Source organism: Anguilla anguilla, chromosome 12 (genome assembly GCF_013347855.1).
Source record: "Anguilla anguilla isolate fAngAng1 chromosome 12, fAngAng1.pri, whole genome shotgun sequence".
Taxonomy (NCBI): domain Eukaryota; kingdom Metazoa; phylum Chordata; class Actinopteri; order Anguilliformes; family Anguillidae; genus Anguilla; species Anguilla anguilla.
In genome coordinates this window covers 32,048,103-32,075,398 of record NC_049212.1, presented here as the reverse complement: position 1 = coordinate 32,075,398, position 27,296 = coordinate 32,048,103, and the positions used below count along the sequence as shown (strand labels likewise).

General features: G+C 40.8%; 1 protein-coding gene across 1 annotated transcript; it reads left to right on the top strand.

Annotated features, from left to right (window-relative positions):
• LOC118209814 lies at nucleotides 1-26,731 on the top strand. The gene is made up of 16 exons (XM_035385492.1): nucleotides 1-21; nucleotides 109-156; nucleotides 5,450-5,501; nucleotides 5,618-5,805; nucleotides 7,546-7,677; nucleotides 8,192-8,386; nucleotides 10,805-10,903; nucleotides 11,410-11,604; nucleotides 13,397-13,422; nucleotides 13,629-13,678; nucleotides 14,818-14,957; nucleotides 15,571-15,671; nucleotides 19,362-19,594; nucleotides 22,382-22,686; nucleotides 23,482-23,553; nucleotides 25,157-26,731. Exons 4-16 carry the CDS (start codon nucleotides 5,673-5,675, stop codon nucleotides 25,453-25,455), a joined length of 1,980 nt encoding a protein of 659 aa, XP_035241383.1. The 5' UTR covers nucleotides 1-21; nucleotides 109-156; nucleotides 5,450-5,501; nucleotides 5,618-5,672; the 3' UTR covers nucleotides 25,456-26,731.
• Nucleotides 26,732-27,296: the final 565 nt, after the last annotated feature.

Genomic DNA, 27,296 nt, shown 5'->3' with positions numbered 1-27,296 from the left:
GACTCAGTGCTGCTGTTTTCAGTAGGTTGAACATCAGGGATATTTTGTCTATTTTTTACACAAATAATTTAGGCAACTGTATACTTACTATTCACTTGTTTTTTGCAGTTCTGGTGGCAGCTAATGCCTGTTTCCATCAGGTAACATGTGCACCAGGTAAGAGGATGCAGATTTCTTCTTATATCTTGTGTTCAACTGTAAACATTTAGAGGTGCCAGTAGATCTGTTGGTGTTGCTTAATAATAATAATAATAATAATAATAATAATAATATTTAAGCTTGACTTGTGAACTTGAGTGAATGTGTTATATTTTGTCTTGTGAGAACAGAGTTAACCGGAGATGTGAACTGTTTCACAATTATTTTTAATTTATGAAACAGCAAGTTTCACTTTCGGATGGAATTGGTGTCAGGCATAAGAGATACAATAGAGAGTTTCAGTATTTGAATATTCATGAGTAATTCAAATTTTTTATTCCATGTGCTTCATTGGACCAATAGGGTACAGCTCTCAGGACTGAAAGTTATGTTTTATAAGTTTTTGTATTTGGAAGCGATTCCTTCTAAAAAAAAATGTTCCTGCATTCTGCGTATAATGAGCTTGGTTGCTAAGCCAGCTTTATGCTTGCAAACCCATATACTTGCTATTTGAAATTAATGTATTCTTGTTAGAAATAAGTAATTTTGAATCGGAGTTACCATTTATCCATCGTCACAGCTGTTAAAGCTGTAACTGGCTAAGTCAACTGGTAGCACGATCTCTCAGCTAAGTTGACGGGAAGTTCAGTGCGATAATAGGCTAATACTTTAGTCTCAATATTGACAGTAGCCATCTTTAAGTATACAACAGCAATATCTTAATACACGATTTACTCTTAACATAATCCTCTGAATGGGATCTATCTATCTTTTGTAGTGAGGTTTGGTCAGGTTTATTCAGAACAATTGAGGTCATCAACCAATCAGAATTCTGTCTGTAGAGCCCAACTTAGTGAAACAACATAGACACAACAATGGTTTGGAAATAATGGATATATATATATTTGCTACGATAATGAATATGTGATTAAGCGCATTGAAAACAAGAATTTGCATAGTAAGAGAAAAGACATGATACGATTATTAATCAGAGAAAATGATGATTCTGCGACGGCTAAACATTGAGGTTAACAGTAGGCTATCACTACCATTTATCAAAGATTAATTTGTGTTATGAGTTAGTTACTTTCTTACGTGGTTCGTTCGTTTAATCAGTCTCACAAAATTAAGTTTTAACAATGTAAAAAAAGGTCAGGGAATGTGCTATTCCAAACCAACACACGCATAGCAAAACCACCATAACAACTAGTTACAAGTTTTACGCTATTCCATGATTTGATGTCAGTGTTAAATAAAATGTGTTTCAATACTCAACGGCAATAAAGAGGGAGGTCAGTTCCGTTAGGTGATGCGTCAGCTCGTCAGCTGGTCCGAGGTCAGTGGCAATGGTCTCTTGTATATCTCGATGGCTCGGGGACTATGTCGGGGTTGCGACGGTGTCCAGTCAAGATTACTTTGGATGTGTGAAAATCTTCTACTTGGGCCATATATTTAGGCTATGTCTATGGGTAAGTCCCGTGGGCAGGATGCCGGAGGCCACAAACGTTACTGTGTAGAGGAGGGTGGGGCAAAACCTAACGCGGGATGAAATATAACACATACTTTTTAGGTAGATGCATCGTGCTTGAACGACGTGTTTCAGGTTAAATGCGCAGAATTACCGGGAGCGTATCTATGTTCCCAGGGTCCTATGTTTCCAGGGTCCTAGGACCTTGGGAACATAGGACCCTGGGAGAGCACATTTGTAGAGCTGAGGAACATAGGACCCTGGGAACATAGGACCCTTTGTCATGTTCCCAGTATGTGCCATATACATATGGGGAACATAGGACCCTGGAAATGTAGGACCCTGGGAACATATGTACACTTGCAAACTTTATTCTTCATCAGGAAAACCTAGTTATTTTTATTAGCCGCAATGACTGTATGACACAAAGGGCACAATGTGATGTTGTGTGAGTTTTAATTAGTGCCAGAGTAAAACTGGATTTTTTGGACTGTATGCTGACACATCAACTGGAGATATTGGAAACTGTGTGGGGTACTGGCGGTGTTGTGTGTTCACTAACTATGGCAGAATTGCAAACAGGGGGTGTGGGGGGTGGTATTGGGGAAGGTGAGGAGATTATAATTTAATTTTATTACTTTTCCCCCTCTTTTGTTTTTGTTGAATCTTTCAAGTACGTATTGTTGGACATTTGAATCTGGTGATTGGTTAAAAGGAGGACTACTCAGTGTATGGAATTTTTTTTTTAATAATAAAATTGTCTGTCTGTCCATCACTGCAAGTTCTGATGATGGTCTCAACTAGACTATAGACTGCATCCAGAATTTGATGCTAGACGGTTGTGAACCAACAGAGGGAGACAATGACAGTAAAGACACGTGAGTCTGAAGCCCAGCCAAGTGGCAGCAATAGCAGCTTTGAGTCCTCATCCCTAAATGGTAAATCCAGTCAGGATCCACTGAAAGAGAGGCCAACGAACTAAGAGGCGATTTAATCTGCAGTGTCAGGTAATAAACTTGATACAGCTGCTGTGCTGAAGTAATGGTATTCCCCGTAACATCCTAGTCCTTTGTATTTCACAAGATATGATGTCACTTTATTCTTATCTTTAAAAAAATGTTTTAAATCATATTTGTACTGGGTTTTGTAAACGATAAGATATGAAATCTCACTGAAACAGAACCCTATATTTAATCTAGCAATCTAGGGCCAGATTTACGTACATAAAACTTGCAGCGCAAAAGCCTGACAAGAGTATGTTGGTGTTAACGTCTTATTAACTACAGATAATTACACAATCTGTGAATGGGACTGCCTAGTAATCGCTGTTTGCAAATGAAGCAGAGCTTAAAATAGTTGAAAAAGTTATATATATATATATATATATATATATATATATATATATATATATATATATATATATATATATATATATATATATATATATATATATATATAAACTCCTGTATGGTATATTGAATATCTGCATTGGATGTATTTTCTTGCGCAATGTCAGAGCATATCCTGCACTACAGTCAGCATCGGACAAAATGCAAACTGTGACATTCCAGCTGTGGCAGTAACTGTCTGTTGAAATGATGCAATTGTAAGAGGATGTGTAATGATGCAAGGCTTGGCTATTTTTGGTGGGATGGAATGGGAACATTGTGTGGACGAGGACGGAGTGTAGCACAGTGGGTAAGGAACTGGGCTTGTAACCGAAAGGTTGCAGGTTCGATTCCCGGGTAGGACACTGCCGTTGTACCCTTGAGCAAGGTACTTAACCAAAATTTCTTCAGTATATATCCAGCTGTATAAATGGATACAATGTAAAAATGCTATGTAAAAGTTGTGTAAGTCGCTCTGGATAAGAGCATCTGCTAAATGCCTGTAATGTAATGTGTGGGAGTTCCCTGGAGTTTCCCACTGTATTAATTATTATGGCTGATTAATTGATAATGTTTGATGATTTCTTGCTCCGGGAGCTGAAATAGAGTGATTCTTGCTGTAGAGAATCTCTCATTGCATCTTTAATGCCTACAGTATATGTGTGTCTCCATATTGCTTGTGCCTTGATTTATGCCTGATCCTTAGAGGTGGATAAATGTAATGCAAAAATCGACCCTCGTTAATTGCGTGAACAGAATACATAATCAGCTACAATTATTATATCTCTGCCCTTTATTTGCAAGATCCTCCCTTAAATGCATATGTATGAAGGACAGAAGTGCACCATGTGATGACTCTCATAGATGACTTGCATACTGTGCTTCTAGGCTCGTGCGCTGGTTTGATTCATAAGCCGTATGTTTCTGGAGCAGGATGTGCCATACCTGCGCCTGAAACTAGTCCCAGAAGGCTTAGTAAATCTGGCCCATAGTCAGTTATAGTTCAAAAGCCATTCAATCAAACAGACTAAGCTTTAGCTGTTTTCAATAAAGCTAACTTTATGCTCATAAGGATCAACCTTATACTCATAAATACTGAAAATATAACAGGAAAGAGTGTGGGAGGAGTATTTTGGGAACAGAGCTTCTAATGCAAGGTTGCAGGTTCGATTCCCAGCTGGGTCATTGTCAGTGCCCCCTTGAGCAAGGTAGTTAACCTAGCTTGCTTCTGTATATCCTGTTGCATAAATGGACAGTGTATTTAAAAAAAAACAAAGCTTGTAAGCTGCCCTGCATAAGGGCGTCCGCTAAATGATAATTGTCATTCTTAAAAATGAAAACCTTACAAGGGAAAAGGTTTTATTGCAGGGAAAAGGCAAGCAGAAGTTGGCATGAAATGCCAAGTTGGCTTCTGACAACCCAGCTCAACTGATTGTAGCAGTTTTAGTTAATGCATCTCTTATGGTTAATAAATTCATCTTTCAATGGATCAAGAAATACATTAAAACGTGTGTTTCACTGTTGCACTGGTGCTTAAGAACTAGCTTGTTTCAGATGGATCCAGCTGACCCAAAATGATTTTTTTCAATTCATTGGAAAATGTGTCTCATTTTGTGTTCAATACTGTTCAATGCTCAAGTTCTTTTCTTTAGTATCTTGGGATTTTCATGACTTGCCAATGAATGAAAGAAGATAAAATTGTACAAATACAACTGGTCAACTACAATGGAAAAAAATGCCAGGGTATTCTGATTCAGATCCCCTAACGATTATTGGGGTCACCAATTTGTATTGATTCTTCTGCAAATTAATTGTTTCAGTGGTAGTCAAGGAAAGTAAGTTGACAAGGGTTGGCAGTAGGTGCTTAAAGTTAAAGCTTCTGCCAACTCTGTTTCCAGTTTTCCAGTTGTCACGAGCTTATGTGTGACCCATAGTAGCGGACTGACCCATACTAACAGAGTGACCCATACTAACAGAGTGACTCATACTAACGGTGTGACCCATACTAACGGAGTGACCCATACTTACGGAGTGACCCATACTAACGGAGTGACCCATACTAATGGAGTGACCCATACTAACAGAGTGACCCATACTAATGGAGTGACCCATACTAACAGAGTGACTCATACTAACGGAGTGACCCATACTAACAGAGTGACTCATACTAACAGAGTGACCCATACTAACAGAGTGACTCATACTAACAGAGTGACTCATACTAACGGAGTGACCCATACTAACAGAGTGACTCATACTAACAGAGTGACCCATACTAACGGAGTGCCTCATACTAACGAAGTGACCCATACTAACGGAGTGACCCATACTAATGGAGTGACCTGTACTAGCATTGTGACCATTACTAACATGGCCCATACTAGTGTGTTTTGTGGCGTCTCACATATGCTGTGTGTGAGGGCTGCAGTAAATTTGTTGCCATCTTTGTATCCAGAGGATCAACATAACGGAGCCCCAGGATTCAACAATGGCATCTGTGCTGAGAGGTATTATGCCCTGTGAGTGTGACAGTTAGCACTCGTTCTGACCTCACATATAGCGTTACTACCTCCATCCGTGTCTGTCTCTGATTAGTAACCTGTTGCATGGGTCTGCCTTTTAGCTGGAGGGAGGTGTGCTGCGAGGATGGCACTGTGCTGAGACCTGGAGATCCAAGCATGCGGTGCTGTGGACAGCAGACGTTCGACCCCAGGTTCAGCTCCTGCTGCAAAGGGCACCTGCACCAGGAGGCGGGGCTTTCCTGCTGCAATGGCACCGCCTACAGCCCCTTAAATTCCACCTGCTGCCTGGGTATGAAAGACAGAGAGAGAGAGAGAGAGAGAGAGAGAGGATAATAGAAAGAGAATGAGAGAGATAGAGAGAGAGAGAGAGAGAGAGAAAGAGAGAGAGAGAGAGAGAGACTTTTGACAGCGTTTACTGAAGCGTGTCACCTACAAAGAGCAAATAAACATCCAAACACATACAAATAATTAAAGAAATGAATCCCCCCACACACTCCCCATACTTACACCTGAACCATTCACTGCACATCAACCCCCACTCCTCAAATGCCCCAAAAACCCTGAACCCTGAACAACCCCCCACCCTCCAAATGTCCCAAAAACCCTGAACGTTAACTCTGTGACCAGATGTCCTCTCAAAACCTGTACAGGTGCCGATGAGCCCATTCCACCCACTTTGTTTTTCCGAGTGAGAGAGAGAGAGAGAGCGTGTGTAATGGAATAATATCTGTCCTATGGAACGGAGGTCAGTAAGTCATTAGTTTTTTTTGGTAAGAAGGTTTATTTAGAGTAGGGCTCAATGCCATTTTCATTTTTAAATTGCATGCCCCATTGAAAGCAAGGACAGTTATAGAAGCATTTAACCCCAAGAAAGGAAACAAAACATGCATTATTATGCTTGACTATAAAGCATTATGTGTTGGTTTTGCTTTCAACTCTTTACCTGATTTGAAAAATGCATAAGACTGCATACTGCTCTCTGGTCGTGCACTCTGTCCTGTGCAGTCTTATGTGTATTTTTACATGATTCTCTTGGCTACATATTTCTATTGAAAATCAGATCTTCAATGAAAAGTGGTGAACAAAATCCTAACCTGACAGCATACGCCACACCAAACAAATGTTTCTCAGGCAGCTTCCAAAAGCTCCACTCATTTCGTAATTTTAATGGCTTGAAATGTACATGTGATGTCAGCCTCCTATAAACCAACAATATTTGCAGTGCGGTCGATACTTAACTACTACTGCTTAACACTATGTTCATTACTGAAGACAGACAGAAATGAAATGTGACACAAACCTATGCTGGTTTCATGTTCTGTGTCAGAAAACATACAAATTGTCCATAATGTTTTATTTTGCATCCGATTTAGCACTGAATTATAGAAAGGACTGTTGTATTAGAGTATCCCTCTGATGTTTTAAGGGCTGTCAGTTTTGAAAGTCAAAAGAACAACTTGAAAATCCTTGATACATAGCATACTGTATGTGTTGCAGTTGAAAGCTGCTCAACAAACATTTAGTCAGTAAGACTTATGCTGTGAATTACACATTTTTTCCCTAGTTACCTTTTACGTAAATTGGTCACCAGCGCACCAATGCGGGAAATAACAAGGAAATGGCATATAACAAGACTAGTAATATAGCAGCAGCATACTAACAACTGTGAAACATTGTTGTGCAGTTTGTGAAATTATTGTTCACCTAAATAACCATCACTCTCTCCATCATGCTAACCCCTAGTGCTAACCTGACCGATGCTCCTTTTTAAGTTACACCTTTAACCATACCTCAACCCTTAATATAATCACAAATCATCTGAACCCTAAACACAACTTCATACCTTAACCAAGCTATATAGCTGTATAGTATTTCTCCCTTGCAATCATGTTTTCCTTGACAACATATAGTGGCAACATGTATGAGAGTTGTCAGTGTGTTTCTGTGTGTGTACATACTGTACATGCATGTGGGTATGTTGTGTGTTTCCTTTGTTTGTGTGCAATTGTCTTTGTCAATATTTTTGCAGGTGCCGTGACAACAGGCGTTAGTGAAATGGTGTCAGATTGCTGTGAAACAAGGGCATTCAACCCTGTCACTCAGGTCTGCTGTGAGTCCCGCATACACCAACGCTGGCCAGATTTCGACTGCTGTGGGACAGGTTGGGAAGTCCAGTCACTTCACTGAGTGTAACTGTGTTTCCAATTGTGTCATGTTGTTCTGTTTTATTTTCAGCAATACCATGTATATTAACATATGTCAGCATTCACTGGATTAATTAAATGGGCATATTGTACAGCATGCAATTTGCCGACAACATTAGTGACGTTTCTTGTACTTCTATGAATATTTTGAAATATTTAATGAAAATGTCTTTCAAATGTTATTTCAAATTTGATTGTGAATGCTATCCCAAAGGAAGTAGGAAACTGGCTGTGAAATAAACGCACAACTTTCTGTATGTATGCTGCATCATAACCCAACTAACTTCTTGTTCTCTTCTTGGCAAGCCGTTTGATCAGGAAAGGGTATTTTTTTTTTTCATATTAAGTGATGTTAAGACAGAAAACTGAACAGGAGAGTGAACTGGGGGATAAATCACAGTGCATCACAGTCAAATGGAATGCTCGGGTGCATTTTTTTGTGATCAGAATTCTTATGACTCTTTCATGCAGAGCGCTTCAATACGACTACGCATCTGTGCTGTGGCAAATACAAGGATACGATCGTTGTAAAGCCGTCTGCGCACCATTCATGTTGTGGAAAAGAATCTTTTGACAAGACTACCCACTGCTGCACAGCTGATACCCTGAAGATACTGCCCCTGAACGACACAAATTGCCACACCTACGAAATTCCACCTTCCCCAGGTTGGTTTTTGGCTGAACCGCAACAGTGGGCCAGCCCTACAAACGCGAATGTCTGTGACTTAGTGACTGAGTGATGAAGTTACACCATTGGTCGGCCGGATCACGTGTGTCATGACAACCAAATAAACAACCGTGCGAGTACAGCATTTTCTCCTCAGGCAGAGTGACAAACAAGGGCAGGGAATAGGATTATGTTATGTACCGGAGAACAAGAAAAAAGGTAGATTTAACTAGCTAACGTTAAGTTAGATAGATTTTGCAGTTTAAATAAACATTCGCAATGTATTCTCTATTTATGTTCATGGCCAACTAATTCTTATTAATATTAATAATATATTGTGAAATAATGTTCCAGCTAACGTTAGCTAGGTAACGTAAACAGATTTGCAACTATGAAAAATGTCCTTGTTATCCTCCAGTGGTTATTTTTTCAATACTTTCGCGATTTTTTCAGTGCTGGCAAGTAAAGTCAGAGGTGGCCCAGCGCTAGCTTTTGGTTGCTAAGGGGACCTGTATCGACCATCCCATATAAATGAATGGAACTTGACATCAATTTACTAGCATACTGTATAAGTGTCCTGTATTGCGTATTTGAGGTTAATATGAGAAAGGGTGGTCGCTATCGGCACGTCCAGGAATCTGTACATATTCACAGTTGTAACCCAAGTCACAGGACGCAAAATAGCCATTAGGAAAGCAGTTTGAAATTATGAAGCAGCCTCTGTGCCATTGGGTTTAGTGGGTCGCGATGAGATAATAACAAGCGTGTTGCTTGTCTTAAAGTTGATATAGTAAATAAGGCTGTATTAATATAACTAAATTTATATGTATTGAGTTGTTTTTTTCACATTTAGGCTGGTTATTATGTGTATTTTTACATGACTTACATTTTAATAGGTAACGATGTCCAGTTCTCTCTAATAAATTACGAAGTAAATACACTAGCGGTTCAGGTGGTCGATACACGTCCCGCCCCTCGGGTGGTAGATAAGGTGCTCTCGCTCTAACGTTACTTTCGCTCGCTAGAGAGGGGCTCAACGTTCTTAGCTATGCCCCGAAGTTTTGAATAGAAAGAAATGCCTTCTAGTTCTAATATATGTAACGTTAGTGGTGGCTACTACAACATTTTAATGTTCTTACTGGTTGCGTAATCAACTATTTGTGATGTGAGAGAATTATCTAACGTTACTCATTCTCAAATGTAACCTTATTAGACTAGTACACAGGGAGGAGTACTGGAGGCGAATGGAGCAGGAGAGCAGAGTAAAGCAGGAGAGAGGGCAGAAAGAGATTTGTGGAGAGGACAGGAGAGAGGAGAGAAAACGAAGACTGAGCACAGGCTATCAGGCTGGGACCCTAAATGGGTAGACAAGACAAGGTTCCACCCATGGCTCTCAGCCAGGCTGCAAACTTTGCCACTGAGGCTAATATACAATGCCCTCTGTAAGTAGTGGGCCAAAGAGGCATTATGTATGAATAGATGTCAATAAATATGTTCTAATGTTTGTTTTGCAGTAAAGTGTTATTTTATTTCATATTTTGAAATGACCTATTGATATTCACTCCGGCGCCACATGCACACCACCCAGGTACAACAAAACCCTTTCCCCCGCTGCTGAAAAAAATCCTAGAGGAAACACTGTTAGGTCCAGCCGTATACTAGGTTTTAACATGGTCTTGTTTGAGATTCAAATAGGCCTACTGCCTGTAAAATGTTGTCCACTCAGCCAAGTGTTTATAACCAAAACCAATTGGCGGTCTTTATCAGGGGTCTACTGTGTGTGTCATAATGACGGACCTGATGCGTTTATCCCACACTCATCTTAATTTCACGTAAAACATTGTGCACAAACAGATCCCAGGTAGAAGTGCCCAGCTGCAAGGAGTCAGTAATAAAAATCTAATTGAACTTTGCAATCTTTAAATAAATTCCAGATGTCCAGACCACGCTGAGAAACGGCAGACTATTTCCAAGAAGAAAAATAAATAATAAGAAGAATTATTATAATTTGTATTATTATTGTTGTTGTTTTTGTTGTTGTAGTTATTATTATTATAAAAAATAACAGAGCTGGGAGAAGCAACACACCACCCGTATAAGCATTCAAAGAAGGTTCTTAGAACTTCTTAGCATGAGTGAAGTCTTTATACCAGTGCACAAACAAGAAGGAACGTGAAGAATCATCAGTTCACTGGTCACAGTGTATTGATAAACTAAGAATATTACCTACCATGTCGTGAGACACAATTTTTCCCAGAGAAGAATATTATGTTTTTCATGACTACATATAGTGGCAAAATGTCATGTTAAATAAAGTGTGGCCCATTGTCAGTGTGTTTCTGGTTTGTATATACATGCATGTGGGTATGTGTATGTTTCTTTGTTGTGTGTAATTGTCTTTGTCAATATTCCCACAGGTGTGGTGACAACAAGTGTTAGTGAAATGGTGTCAGATTGCTGTAAAACAAAGGATGTCAACCCTGACCCTCAGCCAGATTTCAACTGCTGTGGGAAAGGTTGGGAAGTCCAGTCACTTCACTGAGTGTAACTGTGTTTTCTATTGTGTCGTCTTGTTGTTCTGTTTTATTTTCAGCAATATCATGTATATTATCATATATCAGGATTCACTGGATTAATTAAATGGGCATGTTGTGCAGCATGCAATTTGCTGACAATATTAAGGAGGTTTCTTGGACTTCTATTAATATTTTGAAATATTCAATGAAAATACATTTCAAATGTTATTTAAATTTGGTTGCAAAATGGCTGCAAATTCCAAAGGATGTATGTAAATGGCAGTGGAGAAATAAACTGCTGCATTTCAGGATATATGCTGCATCATAGACTAACAGACTTGTTCAAAGCCGTTTGACCGAGAAAGAGTTTTTTTTTTTCATGTCAAGTGATTTTGTGACAGTTGGCCTTGCTCAGAAGAGTGAACTGAGGAGAACTCACAGTGCATCACAGTCAAATGGAATTCTGGGATTTTTGTGTTCAAAATTCTTATGACTCTTTCATGCAGTGTGCTTCAATAAGACTACGCATCTGTGCTGTGGCAAAGACTTGGATACGATCATTATGAAGCCGTCTGCGCACCATTCATGTTGTGGAAAAGAATCTTTTGACAAGACTACCCACTGCTGCACAGCTGATACCCTGAAGATACTGCCCCTGAAAGACACAAATTGCCACACCTACGAAATTCCACCTTCCCCAGGTTGGTTTTTGGCTGAACCGCAACAGCGGGCCAGCCCTACAAACGCGAATGTCTGTGACTTAATGACTGAGTGATGAAGTTACACCATTGGTCGGCCGGATCACGTGTGTCATGACAACCAAATAAACAACCGCGCGAGTACAGCATTTTCTCCTCAGGCAGAGTGACAAACAAGGGCAGGGAATAGGATTATGTTATGTACTGGAGAACAAGAAAAAAGGTAGATTTAACTAGCTAACGTTAAGTTAGATAGATTTTGCAGTTTAAATAAACATTCGCAATGTATTCTGTATTTATGTTCATGGCCAACTAATTCTTATTAATATTAATAATGTATTGTGAAATAATGTTCCAGCTAACGTTAGCTAGGTAACGTAAACATATTTGCAACTATGAAATAGGCGAAATATCGCTAACAAGCGACATAAACTGCACCACCCATGAACGGCCACATGCCTCAGGTTGGTTTTTCGAGATTCAAATACAGCCTGTGAAATGTTGTCCACTCAGCCAAGTGTTTATAACCAAAACCAAACCTAACTGAAGCAAGGATGCCATGAAGATATAGAGTATGTAGAAATGTTTGTTTCAGATCCTTCCACAGCATTACTATTGGGTTCCAGTCAGGACTTTGACTAGGCCACTCCAAAACTTTGTTACTTTTTCAGTCATTCAGATGTTTTACTTGCTTTTGTGTTTCGGATCGTTGTCTCGCTGCATAAACCAACTACACTTTAGCTTCAGCTCACGCTCAGACGACTGGACATTCTCCTTAAGAATTTTCAGGTTCAGAGCAGAATTTATGGTTCTTTCTATAATGGCAAGTCGTCCAGGTTTAGAGGCAGCAAAGCATCCCCCCACAGTCACACTACCACCACAATTTTTAACTGTTGATATTCTGTTCCTACTGTAAAATTCTGCATTTGCTTTATATCAGATCTGTGTCCTCTGAAAAGTTCTACTTTTGACTCATCTGTCCACAGAACATTGTCCCAAATGTTTGGGGATCATCACGGTGCTTTTTTGCAAATGTTAGATGAGTATTGATGTCTCTCATGGTTAGCAGTGGTTTCCCCCTTGCTGTACTCCAATGAATTCCATTTTTGCCCAATCTCCCTCTTATTGTGAGGTTGTGTGCACACTGACCTTAGCTGAGGCTAGAAACGCCTGCAGTCATTCCTGGATTAGTTGTAGCTGCACCCTTGGAGAAATTTTAGCAGGCTGGCCACTCCTGAGAAGATTCAGCACTGTTCAAAGTGTTTTCCATTTGGAGGTGATGGCTCGCACTGAGAGTCCCAGAGCCATGGAAATGGCTTTGTAACCCTTTCCAGACTGATATATTTCAACAACTTTTTGTTCTCATCTCTTTGGGACTACCCCTTGATTGTGACATGGTGTGCTTGCAGTAGCTTTGTCATGACTACTTCACTCTGATGATAAGGTTCAAAAGTGAGTTTTAGATTCAACAGAGCTGGCTCCAGTCAAGTCTGATTGTGTTCAATCAGCTGAATTTAATCCATTAAATTTGGTTAATTGGTTGTTTGAGTATCTAAGGAGGCAATTCCTTTTTCACAGGGGTGATATGGGTGTACTTTAAAAATATATTTTGTGTTTACTCCGTTCCCCTTTGTCTAAAGATCTGAAACCATTCAGTGTGACAAATATGCAATGATAGCAGAAATCAGGGAGGGGCAAATACTTTTTCATGGCACTGTATAGTGAATGTTTTTTTCATTTTGTCTTTTCCTTTGTGTGTTGTGTGTGTGTGTGTTTCAATTTTCCAATTCACCAGGGCAGCTGCTAGGGCGGGACTACCAGGTACGTTGTCCTGGGCCCTGGAGGAGAAGGGCGGACCAATGGTCTGTGGTAACTGTTATAGTCTCTAGCTCGAGCAAACCATACACACATAATCAGTGATTTTACAGATGGCCCTTCGGCTATCTAAACTGCATGGCACATGTACTAAGCCATAATTTCCATAAATGCTCATGTCTGCTTTAACACTGAAGCTTTTCTGTCTCCAGCGGGGCTCAGACCAGAACCCTGCCAATACACCACCATGTCAGAGAAATGGGTACGTTTTTTTTTTGTTCTACTTAGTTTTAATTGAAGGCTTTCACATGATATAATTGCGACAGTAGATGCTCACACAGGACAGTTCACAAGATGAGTGAAATGAGGAAAATCCCTCCCATCCCAAATAGGGTTGGGTATCAAGACACGTGCATTTCGATTTTGCAGTTCGGTTCCTAACTTTTGAATATTTCAGTCGCGCTCCCGAGTGAACAGCAGTGGGCACTTTACAGTCCATAAAAGTTGCACTTATCTGCCAGGACCTGCTACGCGGACCTAACGTCACGTCATTTGTTACGCAGTACGTCAACAAAGCATATGAGAAGAGACACATCTGTTTACATCCTGGACCATGGCTGAACGCAGCAAACGCTCGGAAATTTCGCTTAGTTTCACTAAAAAAAATAACGACACAGAAAAATGCAACAGCATATTTCGTGCAAGGGAGGAAGCTCCTCCAATATGACGAAGCATGTATTTCGCAAAAGGCGAATGTCAGCTCATCTGTGTTTTGTACCTGAGCGTGAGACGTTGTCATAACATTTTTCCCAACCATGAAAACTGCCAGACTTGTTTACATTTTGGACAGATGTGGCTAGTGGGTAAACTAGTGACTTAGCCTACTACTAGTTAAGTATTTTAGTATTATTTCTGCAGCCTGCTTGAGAATACTTGGTATACGGAAACAGCGATAGATTTACCCACTAGCCACATCTGTCCAAAATGTAAACAAGTCTGGCAGTTTTCATGGTTGGGAAAAATTTTTATGATAACGTTGCTACTGTTAACGTTAGCTGTACCTTGTTGGGTCGTTATTGTGGCTGGGAGACCGCAACACATCGAACACGCTGCATTCCTTCAGATTCGTTGCAGGTCAGCCAGCGTGGTTGAATGGAATGGCCTGCCAACGGCCCAGACCTCAACCCAGTTGAACACTTGTGGGATCAGCTCCGGCGTGCTGTACGTGCTAGAGTGGCTAACGCAACCACGCTGGCTGACCTGCGACGAATCCTGGTTGAGGAATGGAATGCCATCCCACAGCAACGCGTGACCAAGCTGGTGACCAGCATATATATATAATGTGTGTGTTTTTGTACATTCCTGTGACTGTGTGCATGTGTGCATGTGTACCACTGACAGTATTTTCCAGCAACGCTGTGGATTGGACTGCACATACGACCCACAGAAGGAGCGCTGCTGCATCAACAGGACATCGCACAGTGGCAGGCCTTACCTGCCTGGTTACACCTGCTGTGAAGGCCAGCTCACTTCTACCCCAGGTATTACAGTGCAAAGAAATTCTTCTGAAATCACACACATTTCTGCTCTAATGGTTCATTTTAATATCAGTAGGCCTATCAGATGTCACACAGGAGAAAAAAAGGTAAATTTCACATTTTGAAAAAGAAAATTTCAGTGACTTTTCATTTCTGCTTGGAGTCCAGATTTGATACCAAACCGTGGTGTATATTAGGACAGTGTCAAAACAGAATGAGCCATCCAGCTGTCCCTTTTTATTAAAATCACAAATAGAGTTACTGTTCTGCACATTTGTATTGACAGCCAGATTCCAAGCAAGATTTCTCTTCATAGTACCATTCGAGAAAACTCCCAGAGATATGAAACGTGTTGTATGCTACCTATGACTGTGGTGCATAAATCTGTACAGGCAATGCTCATTTAGAGCAATGTCTTTCTTTCACCAAATCTATTGTACAGAATGTTTTTGTTTCATGGTGTAAAGACGCTGTCCTTAGCTACCATTAATCATCTCCACTATCTTTCTCACTCGCCTCAAACTGCTCTCCCTCTCCTGTCAGCATAGGTCTGTACTTTATCTTCACAGAGCAACCTCTACCCTTCTCTCCCCTACCCCTTCCCAACCTCCCACAGGTATATCTGAGGGGCGGTGCTGTGGTTCGGTGGGGTATGACCCCAGAAACCAAATCTGCTGTGGTGGCAAGGTGACCACAAAACATCCAAATGGAAACCAGGTAAGCCCTGCCCCCTTTTTTTTTCCTGCCAAAGAAACCGAACGATAGGACAAAGAAGTCTCTGTGTTTCAGTTCACTCGGACCGTTTGCCTGGAGAATTATTCTATGTATTTTGCAAACTGTGTGTGTGTGTGTTTGTAATTGTGTGTGTGTGTTTTATTTATTTTGTTCTACACTTAATTTGTTTGCTGTCTATCAAAGGGCACAATGGCTTTTTTGGAATGTTGGGTGTTCACAAACAGAAATCCTTTGGAGAGTAGAATTTTAAATCATAATTTTTGAGAGTTCAAAGGCTTAATAGGAAACTGGTTAACTATTAGCAGAATTTCAATGGGATCCATACAATGTTTTTGAAATTCAGATTGAAATCACAGAATTCAGTTTTAAAACCGTACATACAATTTCAAATTTATGTAATCCAAAATCAGATTAACAAAATTCAAATTCAGTTGTCTGGTGGCACAAGATTTACACCATACTCCTTTAAATGCATCAAGGAGAGAGCTGCACCATGCAGTGATTCATGCAGATGACGTGCATACTGTGCTTCCTGGCCCGTGTGCCAGTTTGATGTGTAACAACAGCCACTTTGTGGTTACCCACCCACTGTGGCTTGTGGTTTCCCATAATCATTAATGTCGAGAATCTTACCACCTTCAAACGCAGACTGAAGACTCATCTCTTCAGGCTGCACCTCTCCCCACCCCTCCCTAGCCTATAGTTTAGCTCACTGTACCTAGTTAGGATAATATGATTGTTAGTGTATCTGGCAGGATTGTTTTTGTCTGATTAGGTGTGATTAGATGTGATTCCAGTGCTAGTTTGTACTTGGTAGGATTCTTGCTTGCTGAACAGCTTAGTCTACAGGGTTGGAGTCCTGATCGATGTGGTCACTTCTGGCACTACGATCCTTACTTCACTCTAGTGTGTTTCTTTTGCACCTCTACATCGTGAACCAATGCACTTGTTGTACGTCGCTCTGGATAAGAGCCTCTGCTAAATGCCTGTAATGTAATGTAATGTAATGTCGAGGAAATGACCATGTAGCTTTACACGGGACACCACTCATGCCAGGAATACGCTTATTTATTTTCACGTCACACCATTTGCGTAGGCGTCGCGGTGTAACCGAACAGTTGAAAATCAGTCTCATTAACTTAGTTATCTAGACTATCCAACCATAAATTTGGAACTTCAATTAATAATCAAAATTACAAAAATGAATGGTCAAATAATTAAATCAAAGATTTAAGAGATAACCTGAAGGATTTAGTTCTTTGCCCAACTATATTGATTCTCACATTCTGGTAATATCAAAACGGCTTTAATAAAATAATTAACGTACAAACACAGTGCATACACAATCTAATCTAACTGGGGAGAACTATGGTAAATATAGGAAGGTTGGAATGGTGTTTGCGTGCGCGCATGTGTCCATTTGTCTATGGACGAAAGGGGGAAGGGCAAACGGTAGGTTGGTTGTGTTTGTGTGGGGTGGTGTGTATATATGTACAGTTTAACTGGCGTGACTGAATAACTTAGCTCAGATACAAATGAGTATCGTTCCTGGTAGTGCCAGAGTAGGTAGCGTAACTTCAGCTCCTAAGCAATAGCCTACATGCAACCAAGCTAGTTATTCGCCCACATTCCTGACTATACTACGAGTGAGGTGTCGTTAGAGTTGGGAAGTTAGTCAGGGAGAAAGAGACGGAGAGAGAGAGAGACCGCATGTATGATTGCACTCTATGGTTACATTGTCAGCGCAAATAATTTGAAAGGCCAAATGGAAATACACAAATTTGCATTAACGTCAGTACAGACTAAGGTAAGTTAAGCCTGTCGAACGATACTTGTTGCCAAAACAAATATATAATCCTACCCAAAACACACCAATTTGCCGTCTTCCAGTCAGACACACACACACACACACAAAAACAAATATTTAAACTTTAGTTGCTCATGTAATGACATTACATTACATTTATTTTGCAGACGCTTTTATCCAAAGCGACGTACAAAAGTGCATTTCATGGTCATTGGACAACTAATGACGTGCAAGGGACGTCTCAATTGACCATGTGTGAACAACACATAACCTCCTTACACAGAGGGTTATGTGGTGGCTGCAGTTTTAATCAAAAGCAGCGATTGTTTGTCTGTAAGGCATCTGAAGCAATGATTCACTGGCCGTCATAAAGTCCTGTGTTACTGCCCCTGCAGGCCCGTGTCTCTATCAGCACTCTTGAAGCCTGGCTTCTAAGTGGGGATCCTAAGCGTTATTATGTCACTTCCATTCAACCGGAGCCAGAATAAGCATCCTATTGCCTTCTGTTAAAATCCACTTTAATGGTAGATTGCAGTTAGAATTAGACTCAAGTGTGGCTGCAAATCCTGAACTGAAACAAGGGGGAGCTCCACCATCAGGACAATCATCCGTCATTGGCCAATGCTAATCACCTCAAATTTCCAGAAATCCAATAGCCACTATATAAATTTTGCCCTCCTTTACAGCCTTGTACACAGCCTATGAAAATAAAGCTGGACAAAAAGAAGAAGAAAAAAAAATTCTTCTTCAAAAAAGTCAAAAACACAAAAGTGTGTGTAATGCACAGTACGTACGTAAGAGGGGGATGCAGTCATTCAGTGGTGCAGCTTTTACTGCTCACTGCTCACTGCTCACTGGTCACTGCTCTCTCAAATGAGCTTCAGTCTGAGCACTGACTGCTGGTCTGTAGGTGAGTGAGCTAAATTCTTTTGTGAGTGTTAGTTTGTGTGTGTGTGTGTGTGTGTGTGTGTGTGTGTGTGCGAGCGTGCGTGTGTGTGCGTGTGTACGGGCAAACGTGTGAGTGCAAAACCTTGCATGTCCTTGCTTGTGTGTGTTTCTGTAAATGTGTGTTCATGTGTATGTGCATAGATGTGTGTGAGTACTTGTGTGTCTGTGAGTGTGTGGGTGTACAGTACGTGCACATGTGCATGAGGACTGCATTTTGGTCTGTGCACGGTTCTCCAGCAACTGTCTGTAGCTGGTTACTATTCACAAAACTCACAGGTTTTCTGTGTGTGTGGCCCAAATGCGGTGTGTGGTGGTGTGTAGACATAAGATTATGAGAGCAAATCATGCATGTTTTTTGTGAAAAAAGTGGGTGTACAGTAATATGTGTCCATTCGTATAGAAATGGACATGTTTATGTGTGTACGCGTGTCTCTGGAAATGATCTGCAAAATGTTTCCTTCAGTGACTTAGGGATGTGCTTCTGGTAAAAAATTTGCTTGTAGATTTTGGCCCAATGTTTATAAATCAACTGCTATAATGTTATCATTTTATTGATCATTTTTGGTTTTTATAACAACGTATCCCATCCTAAGGCAGACAAACAACTTTTCTCTTTTACATTATGAAAGTATGAAAATGACCACACTATAAAGATGAAATTGAATATATATTCATTTCAATGCAACAATTGAGACTTTAAAATGTTTTTTTTTTTTTAATTTTCAGAACTTCAGTGAAAATGGATTTGCTTTGTAAATTGTACTTGACAGTGTGAGGAATCTGTCAAGGCAGTTCTAACCTCATTTGGCTCAGTCAGTTATTGTGGGTGGGTTTTCGATGCGATAATAATAGCATGTGTGTGTGTGCGTCTTTAGTCAGCGTGTTCCTCTGGTGAGCTGCGGGTCTCTCTTCCACAGTGTTGTGGAGAGAAGTCGTACAGTGTGCTGGACCAGACAAAGCTGTGCTGCAGCGGAGTGCTTCATGACCTGATCGGATGCAGTTTGGAGGGAGCGGAGTGCGTTGGGACCAGGATTCACTGCCCACAATCAGAAACTCAGTGCGGGTCGATTCTGCACCCACAACGAGGCCTGCACTGCTGCGGAGAACAGACCTATGACCCCGATAAGGACCTATGCTGTGCTGGACACCGGTAGCTGCTACATCTGTCGACAGTATCCTAAAAACAGGCTACTTATTGGCGCATGCATCTGTTTGCTTGCCTGAGAGCGAGCATCCCATACTTGTCCCGGAAGGGAAAATTTCTTCATCAGTGTTAAAGAATATGTTCACTTTTTTCAGCCCAGACTTTATTGAAATGTTGTTTATCATTTATATCTGCATAGCACAACCTTGCCGATAGCTTTAGTAGAGAGACTTACCCCTCCACTGCAGCTTCTCGGTGGGTTTGACTACCGTCCAAATGGGGAAATTGTTTAGGACTTCAAAAATCATGATAAATCTCAATTTCAAAAAACAGGAAACTCGTAGTACAATTGCATGCCTCTTTGTGTATTTTATGTCTATTCAGAATATGTTTCAAATAACAGTAATATCACTTCTGATTTGGAACTATTCCTTGCAATTGTACATCCCAACCGTTAGTAAACTTCTGCATTAGCTTTTTGGAGAGCAGAAATTTCACTTGTTGGTGCCCGGTCGCAGCCCCATAGAAGAAGATGTCCTGCTTCGGGCGTGGATATAGCCAATAGAATGGATTTACAAAAACACAAAATTAAGTCAATGAAACCTGACAGAAAGCATGGTTTGCAGCCCATTTTTTGATATCACATCTAGGCATGTCTGAGTAGTCTGTGAGTTTCCCCACTTGAAAATGGCTTTTTTTTTAAAGGATTGTACACAAAATAATGAATCTAAACGGATTCATTACATTACATTACAGGCATTTAGCAGATGCTCTTATCCAGAGCGACGTACAACAAGTGATTCATCAAAAATCCACCTGAGAGCAATACACAAAGTACCAAAAGAGAGTTCCTATGAGACAGATAGGGACATACAGCAATGGGATCCTCATCTTGTAATTTTTTTCCCTTTTAAAGAGGATAATGTGGCTCCTGTTTATGACTCCAGAATTGATGTGGGATCTTGGAGAAGCGTTTCTTTGATCTGTTGTGAGGTTTGGAATGTTCCTCCACCCAGATTCTGGAGCCTTTGGATCTCACAGTTTCTGGGCAGGCCCAGACAGCCCACTTCAGTCAGTTTACATGCCAGGAATTAAACATTTTCTCAGTGCAGCGGTATGTCACGCGGTCTTATCCTGTATTGATGTGGAAGCCAGACTTTGTTTCCCAGATCGCCTACTGTGCATGAACATATATTCTGTTCCAAAAGGATCTGCTGAATGCCCCTGGAATGGCCTTGGCTAACTGCCAGTAACAGTTACTGTAAAGGATACAGCCTGGTTGTCTTTGAGTGGCTGGAATTCTTGGCTAACTTCTCCTCTTGCTTTAATTGCTTGGGAGTTGCCTCTGGAATATGCGGTGGGAAAGAATGGAATGCATTTCCCACATGCTCATGTAAATGTCACCTGGTCAAATGCCTGGTGTTTGGCTGAATACCCTCCTTGCATGACGCAGTGCTTGGTGCCAAGTAACTCTGGTCCCCTGCCTTTTTTCTCAGCAATACTATAAAAAGAAGAATTCGTTTTTCCGTTGGACGGACATCTAACTTTCTAGCGTGACATTTTTCATATTACAAACAGGCCCTTGTTGTCTACCATGCTGGTAGACAACAAGGGCCTGTTTGTAATATGAAAAATGGACTGCCCAAATATACTCTTATCTGTGCCGGCTCCTCAGTAAGTTCAGTAAAGGCAGCAGTGGTACTGCTGGCTTCTAACTACAGATAACAGTTAATGATTCATTAATGTCACTGATTGGCCAGTGATCTGGTGTCCCAGGTCTAATTTTTTCCCTGACTGGAAGGGAAGAATGAAAGCCAGCAGCGCTACTGGCCTCAAGGGTCAGATTTAATGCTGCCTTCATGTGCTCCTCGTTACCTCCGAGTTCACAAGTACAAATTGTAACGTCATGCACTCAAGTGCTCTTAGTCGTTTCTTTTTGTTGCTAGTATTTTATTTATGAAGGCAAGCAGGGACAACACGAAATGTCACAACTCGGCAATTCAGGTATCATAGCAAAACATTTTCCACTGGAAAATGACCCACTTTGCTGGGTCATTCATGTGTGCGCAACTCGTAAATACAGATATTTCTGACAGCACGTGAAGGCAGCATAAGTATCCCTGGAGTAGAGGCACATTTCCCGCTTGTGACAGTAACCTGTAGGAGCCTGGTGAGATGGTAAGGGGCGTCAGAGCAGCGGTGACACAAGGAACTCTCACCCACCAAACTCCAAAAGGATGAAGCCTTGGTAGGATAGGGCCTTATACAATCCTGAGGGGGACTCATAGTGTTAAGCTTGGTTGAGGGCTTTGCAGCGGTCACAGCGGCGCACTTCAACATGTTGCTATCGTTAGTGACTCAGTTTGGCGTGGCAGATGTTCAGTTTTCCAGTACCTCAGGACACTTGATACACATCTTCGCATTGCAACTTTACGTGTATTAGTGAAATGGCTTGGGAACTGGGCTTGTTCAATTAATCAGGCAACAGGATTCTGTGTTATTTACTGGATTACAATTTTCCTGCATCACAGATACTGTAAGGGCCCTCTGCAGTGGACTCCTGGTCTTTTTCAGCCCATAATAAAAGCAACATTTACCAATTTAATTTAATATTTGTACATTTTTCTTTGTACACCATATTTATAAAGCACTACTACACAGTTAAATTAGAAAAATGATAATGATTATTGTTATTATTATTATTATTATTATTATTATTATTATTATTATTATTATTAATATCCACTCGGGAATGTTGCTAAATTGAGTGTTTATTTCTTTGTTTCTTTGAAGATGGCCAGGGAAAAGGGGAATGGGGTGCTGTGGGGTCCAGCCCTATGACCCTGGGGACCCCAAAACGAAGTGCTGCTCTGGCCACCTCCACAGCCTGCAGGCGGGGCACCATGGCAAGGCGCAGTGCTGCGGGGTCCACCTGATCGCCAAAGCGTCCCTCCAGTGCTGCGCCTCGGCCCAGAAGCAGCTGCCGTACCCCAGGACGCCCGGCCTCTCCTGCTGCGGACACTTCCAGTACAACACTACCCAGCACTACTGCTGTGCGGGACACCTCCGCAGAGCCACCCCCGCCGTCCGGCACAGGGGTGAGTCCCGCAGCGGAGGCCGCGCCCGAGCGTGTCTGTCTGTCTGTCCCGCCTGCGTCTGCCTGTCCAACTACAACGACAACCGCAACAACTCCACTTGTGTAGTAGTTTCAATCACGGTGCTCAAAGTACCTTTTCAGGGTACTTGCTGTTGGGAGCTTTAGATCAGTCTTGTCATTCAGCGCCTATTCTTTTCCGGTTCCTGAAACCCACAGGCTGGGGGACAGTTCAGGTTTATTATAAATACTGTGGAGCATGAGAATTGCCTTTGGCCTTTAGCAAGGAACCCCATTACTTCACAAGCTACTTATCAGGAGATCGTGTTATGCTTAGGGTCACTGTAAAAGGAATAAAATTAGGTGACTTGCAACAGTCACATAATAAGCAGGCAGGTGGGTCTTTTATGCAGGGAACGGGTCCCATCAAGATTCAATCAAATGCACTTGGCCGGGGAAGGGCAATTCAGTCACATCTGACTTTTTCATATTCAATCAAACAACTTCAATGTTGGTAAAGACTGAAAAATCCAAGAAGCGGGAAAAGGTGTAAAATATCACACAAATCACCCTCATATGCATGGATCCACGTACAGATCGGTCATTAACCAAATAGCATGCTGGTAGGAAAAGAAATAATTTACTAACTAGTGGCCTATACAGTGTATAGAGTATCTTACTGAGGTTAATCTGTGGGGCTTGATTGCAAACGCATGTGCCTGTAAACAGTTTAGGGGTCTTTGATTGAATTCCCTTAGCTGTCAGTGTCACTCTAACCAATGTGTCTTTGCCTCTGCAGAGAACTCGGGGCACTGTGAGCTTATAACTTCGGACACCCAGAAGGCTCTGCATGAGCTATGCAAAAAGACAGGTAATGCCTCCTGTTATTGTATGACTACACACTTATGGCTTTGCAACAAAACAAGCACAAAACCATCCAGAACCACGGCGCAACTTGGCGAACTATATCTTTTGGTTGATTGTACGTGGTCATATATGGCAATTGGTTCTGTCAGAATTCTGACTGATAGCAATATGGTCAATATTTTCACTGGAGACTTGACACATCCCGCCTTCTAACTGCAAAGTCCCTGGTCATTTGTAAATGGTTTAAATGGATTGTGAAAATAGACACTTCATGCTACAATCATATCATGATAACGGCAATGACTGTGCTGTGAAGTTTAGGTAGCAAACAACAGGGCTGAATCCTTTTGACGTAATTTACATAGAAACTCTACGCTCAATTCGTCTAGTTTCACTGACTGTGGCCAAGCATAATCGATAACATTTCAGAAAATATATAACTTTAAAAGATGTAATCAAATCTTCTAGTAGGACTTCTGCTGTTTATTTAATTGACATTAAATTTTGGTGCCGCTGACTGTAATCAAATGTTTTTCACATACCATTCGATGAAGCAAGTACCATTCACAGTACATTTTTACGGGTTAGTGCTGTCAGATTGTGCTAGCTACTTTACATTAACCTTGTACAGCGATCAATAAAGGCTAACAGCACAGTACCACTTACATCTTGTAACTTCTACCACCACTGTAATGAACTAAAAAAAGCTCCAGCAAGCTCCAGCAAGCTTTATTGTTTGATTGTTTTTATTTTTACTTATATATATATATATATATTTTTTTTTTTGATACAATTTCTTTTATCCTTCAACCTAATAAAGTTTTATTTTTTTTATTTCTTTCTTTTTTTCCCCCATGTAAAGTGGCTTTGAGTACTTAGAAAAGCACTATATAAATCTGAGGTATCATTATTATTATTATTATTGTTATTAATTTGCCACGCATAGCCTACGGCACCAGTTCCTGCGCTCCGTGGGAAAAAAAGGCGTTGCAAAATATCTGCATCTGCAATATTGCTGTTGTGGGATTGATGTGGTTTGAAGGATTCGCTAATGTACCTGGAACAGCTTCAGGTAAACCTCGTGCAGTACATCTGTAACTCGCACAGAGGAGAATGCTAGTTGCAACCTTATTCGGCCCTATTCCATTCCACTGAGTTTTGTGCAGCCCAGCACAGTGCAATTAATTTATGTATTTAGATACATATTTAATTATTATAAGATGGCTTTGTAGCTATATTATTATTATTAGTAGTAGTAGTAGTAGTAGTAGTAATATATAATATTTAACATTATAAATAATTAACAATAATGTTGTTTAGTTTACATCATTTTAAATATTATTGATCATAATCATAATAATAGATTTTCAGAATATATTTTTCTGAAACCCAAAGTTGCTGAAACATAATGGTATTGTAACAATCAATGACTTCAGTAAAACAAATTATATGGTGACCAAATTATATGGTGGTCATATGTGACCATGGATATTATTCAAAATGGAATTACTGGAAAATATTAATTGTGTAAATTTTGAAATGGTGCCCTTGTGTGTGCATGTTCGTGTGTGTGTGTGTGTGTGTGTGCGTGTGTGTACGTGTTCCAGTACTCATAGGGTCAGTGGAAAGCATGGCGGTGAAAGAAAATGGGTACCGTGAAGTTGTGGTAAAGAACGTCCTGCAGATCCATGTGGAGAAGAACTTGATCGCCCTGAGGGGTACCCTCGTGCTCCTCTTGAATCACTGTAGCTGTCCGCCACTGGCCAAGGATGGGCTCTACCTGTTCAACCTGCAGGAGACCAACAGAACGACCATCTCTGACCTGAGCACGACCGTCTCCCCGGTGTATGACCTGCTGTCTGCGCGCCAATGGGCTCATCTTAGGAATGCATCCACATGCAGCTAAAGTCTGAAAGTTCGACTTTTTTTTAAAGCCATTTTTGTGACTGTATGAACTCCCCAGTAAAAGATGCCGTTTGTTTTCCGATCCCCTTTTTTGTACTTGGAGGACAGGGGATGCATAAAGAAGACTGAGGGTGTTTTGCAGTCCAAGCTACTTCATATGCTATATAAGTGCTTTGATAGACTTATAGACTTAACCATTTGGTTGTATCATATATGCTATATAACTACTGTATCCTCAGGGCATTCAGCAATCCATGTTAAACGTCATATTTAGATAACAATGCAGCGGATTTGTGTTTTTCTTTATGAAATCCACAAGTGCTGCAGCCCTGGAGCTCTTTGTATTTCTTTGTCAACGTGCCCTGGGAAATTGACATGGAGCCAGGCACAGAGGCAAAAACAACACTGATGAAATCTGATGAAATATCTAGTACAGTGTCTAGTATTCCGTCTGGGTTCATTTTTTGTCTGTTTTTGCTGACGACATGTTTTCACTCAGTTCAACTGTTTCCATCCACCTACCGGGTATTCTCTGCACCTGGGTTCAGTGATGGGTCGTCTCCTCGTGAGTAGATTAAGGGCTCTTAATGCCACAACCTTGGTTTGATTCCAACCCAAAGTCTGGAGACAGGCACATGGTGCTATTAAGCTGTGTTACTCAATGTTATTCCCATCTCAGTTTCTGATTGCCCCCTCGCCCCCCTGTGCTTTGTGACAACAAAATATGGAAATTCTCTCTCGTTCCCATGTTTTTAATTTAACCGATGTTCAATGTTGTGAAACTAATTTTTCTCAGCAGATATGATGCTAAATCACAGTATTTATATTTTTTTTACTGATTTTGAATCGAGTATAGTGTTGTAATTCCAAAGGTAGAATATAAATTATTTTTTTTTTTTAATTTTGTTCATTTTGTACTGTATTCACAGTCCTGCACTACCACCAAATGTGATTCAGGCATCACCACTGTTTACTGGACGAAGACACAGCGAGTGTAACTTCTGTGGCAATATTTTTGATCCCTGTTGATCCGATTACATACAATGATATGTGCTTTTAGCTTCCCATTGTTACAGTATTGTCTTCGCCAGAAGTGTGTGTGCTTATAGCATTGTGTAACATTGTATAATGAATGAGACTAGGCAAGGGAGTTAACTGCAGAGAACATCCTTCATATAAGGGGTTGGACTTGCGAAATGTACAACTGAAAATCTAATAATCAGAAAACGAAATAAATGTGTTTATTGCTTATTCAATAAAGCTCATTTTGAAAGACACCTTTTGGTTCTTTGGTTATTTGTTTTTCTCTTTGGGCCATACATGGAAGTGGACAGAGGGGTAGGCACAAGACATAATGAACAACCCTTGGCTATTATGATGTTATGACAGCCACTGGATAATGGATCATGAAAGCCAGTGCTTCTTGTTTTTTTTTTTTTTAATTCAGTTTGAAAAACCATCTTTGTCTTGTTCATTTGTGTGTGGAATTCTATGGGCTGTGATACGGGAAAGAATGATGGCATCAGTCTGGTATTGCCTATGGGGTGACATAGCTCAGGAGGTAAGACCGATTGTCTGGCAGTCGGAGGGTTGCCGGTTCAAACCCTGCCCTGGGCATGTCGAAGTGTCCTTGAGCAAGACACCTAACCCCTAACCCCTAACTGCTCTGGCGAATGAGAGGCATCAATTGTAAAGCGCTTTGGATAAAAGCACTATATAAATGCAGTCCATTTACCATTTACCATGCCTAATTCTCCCACACGTTAACCACATTGTTTCCGAAAGTAAATTAAAGTGAAAATCGCTAACACAGCCATACAAATGCCCTTAGGTCAGAGCAAG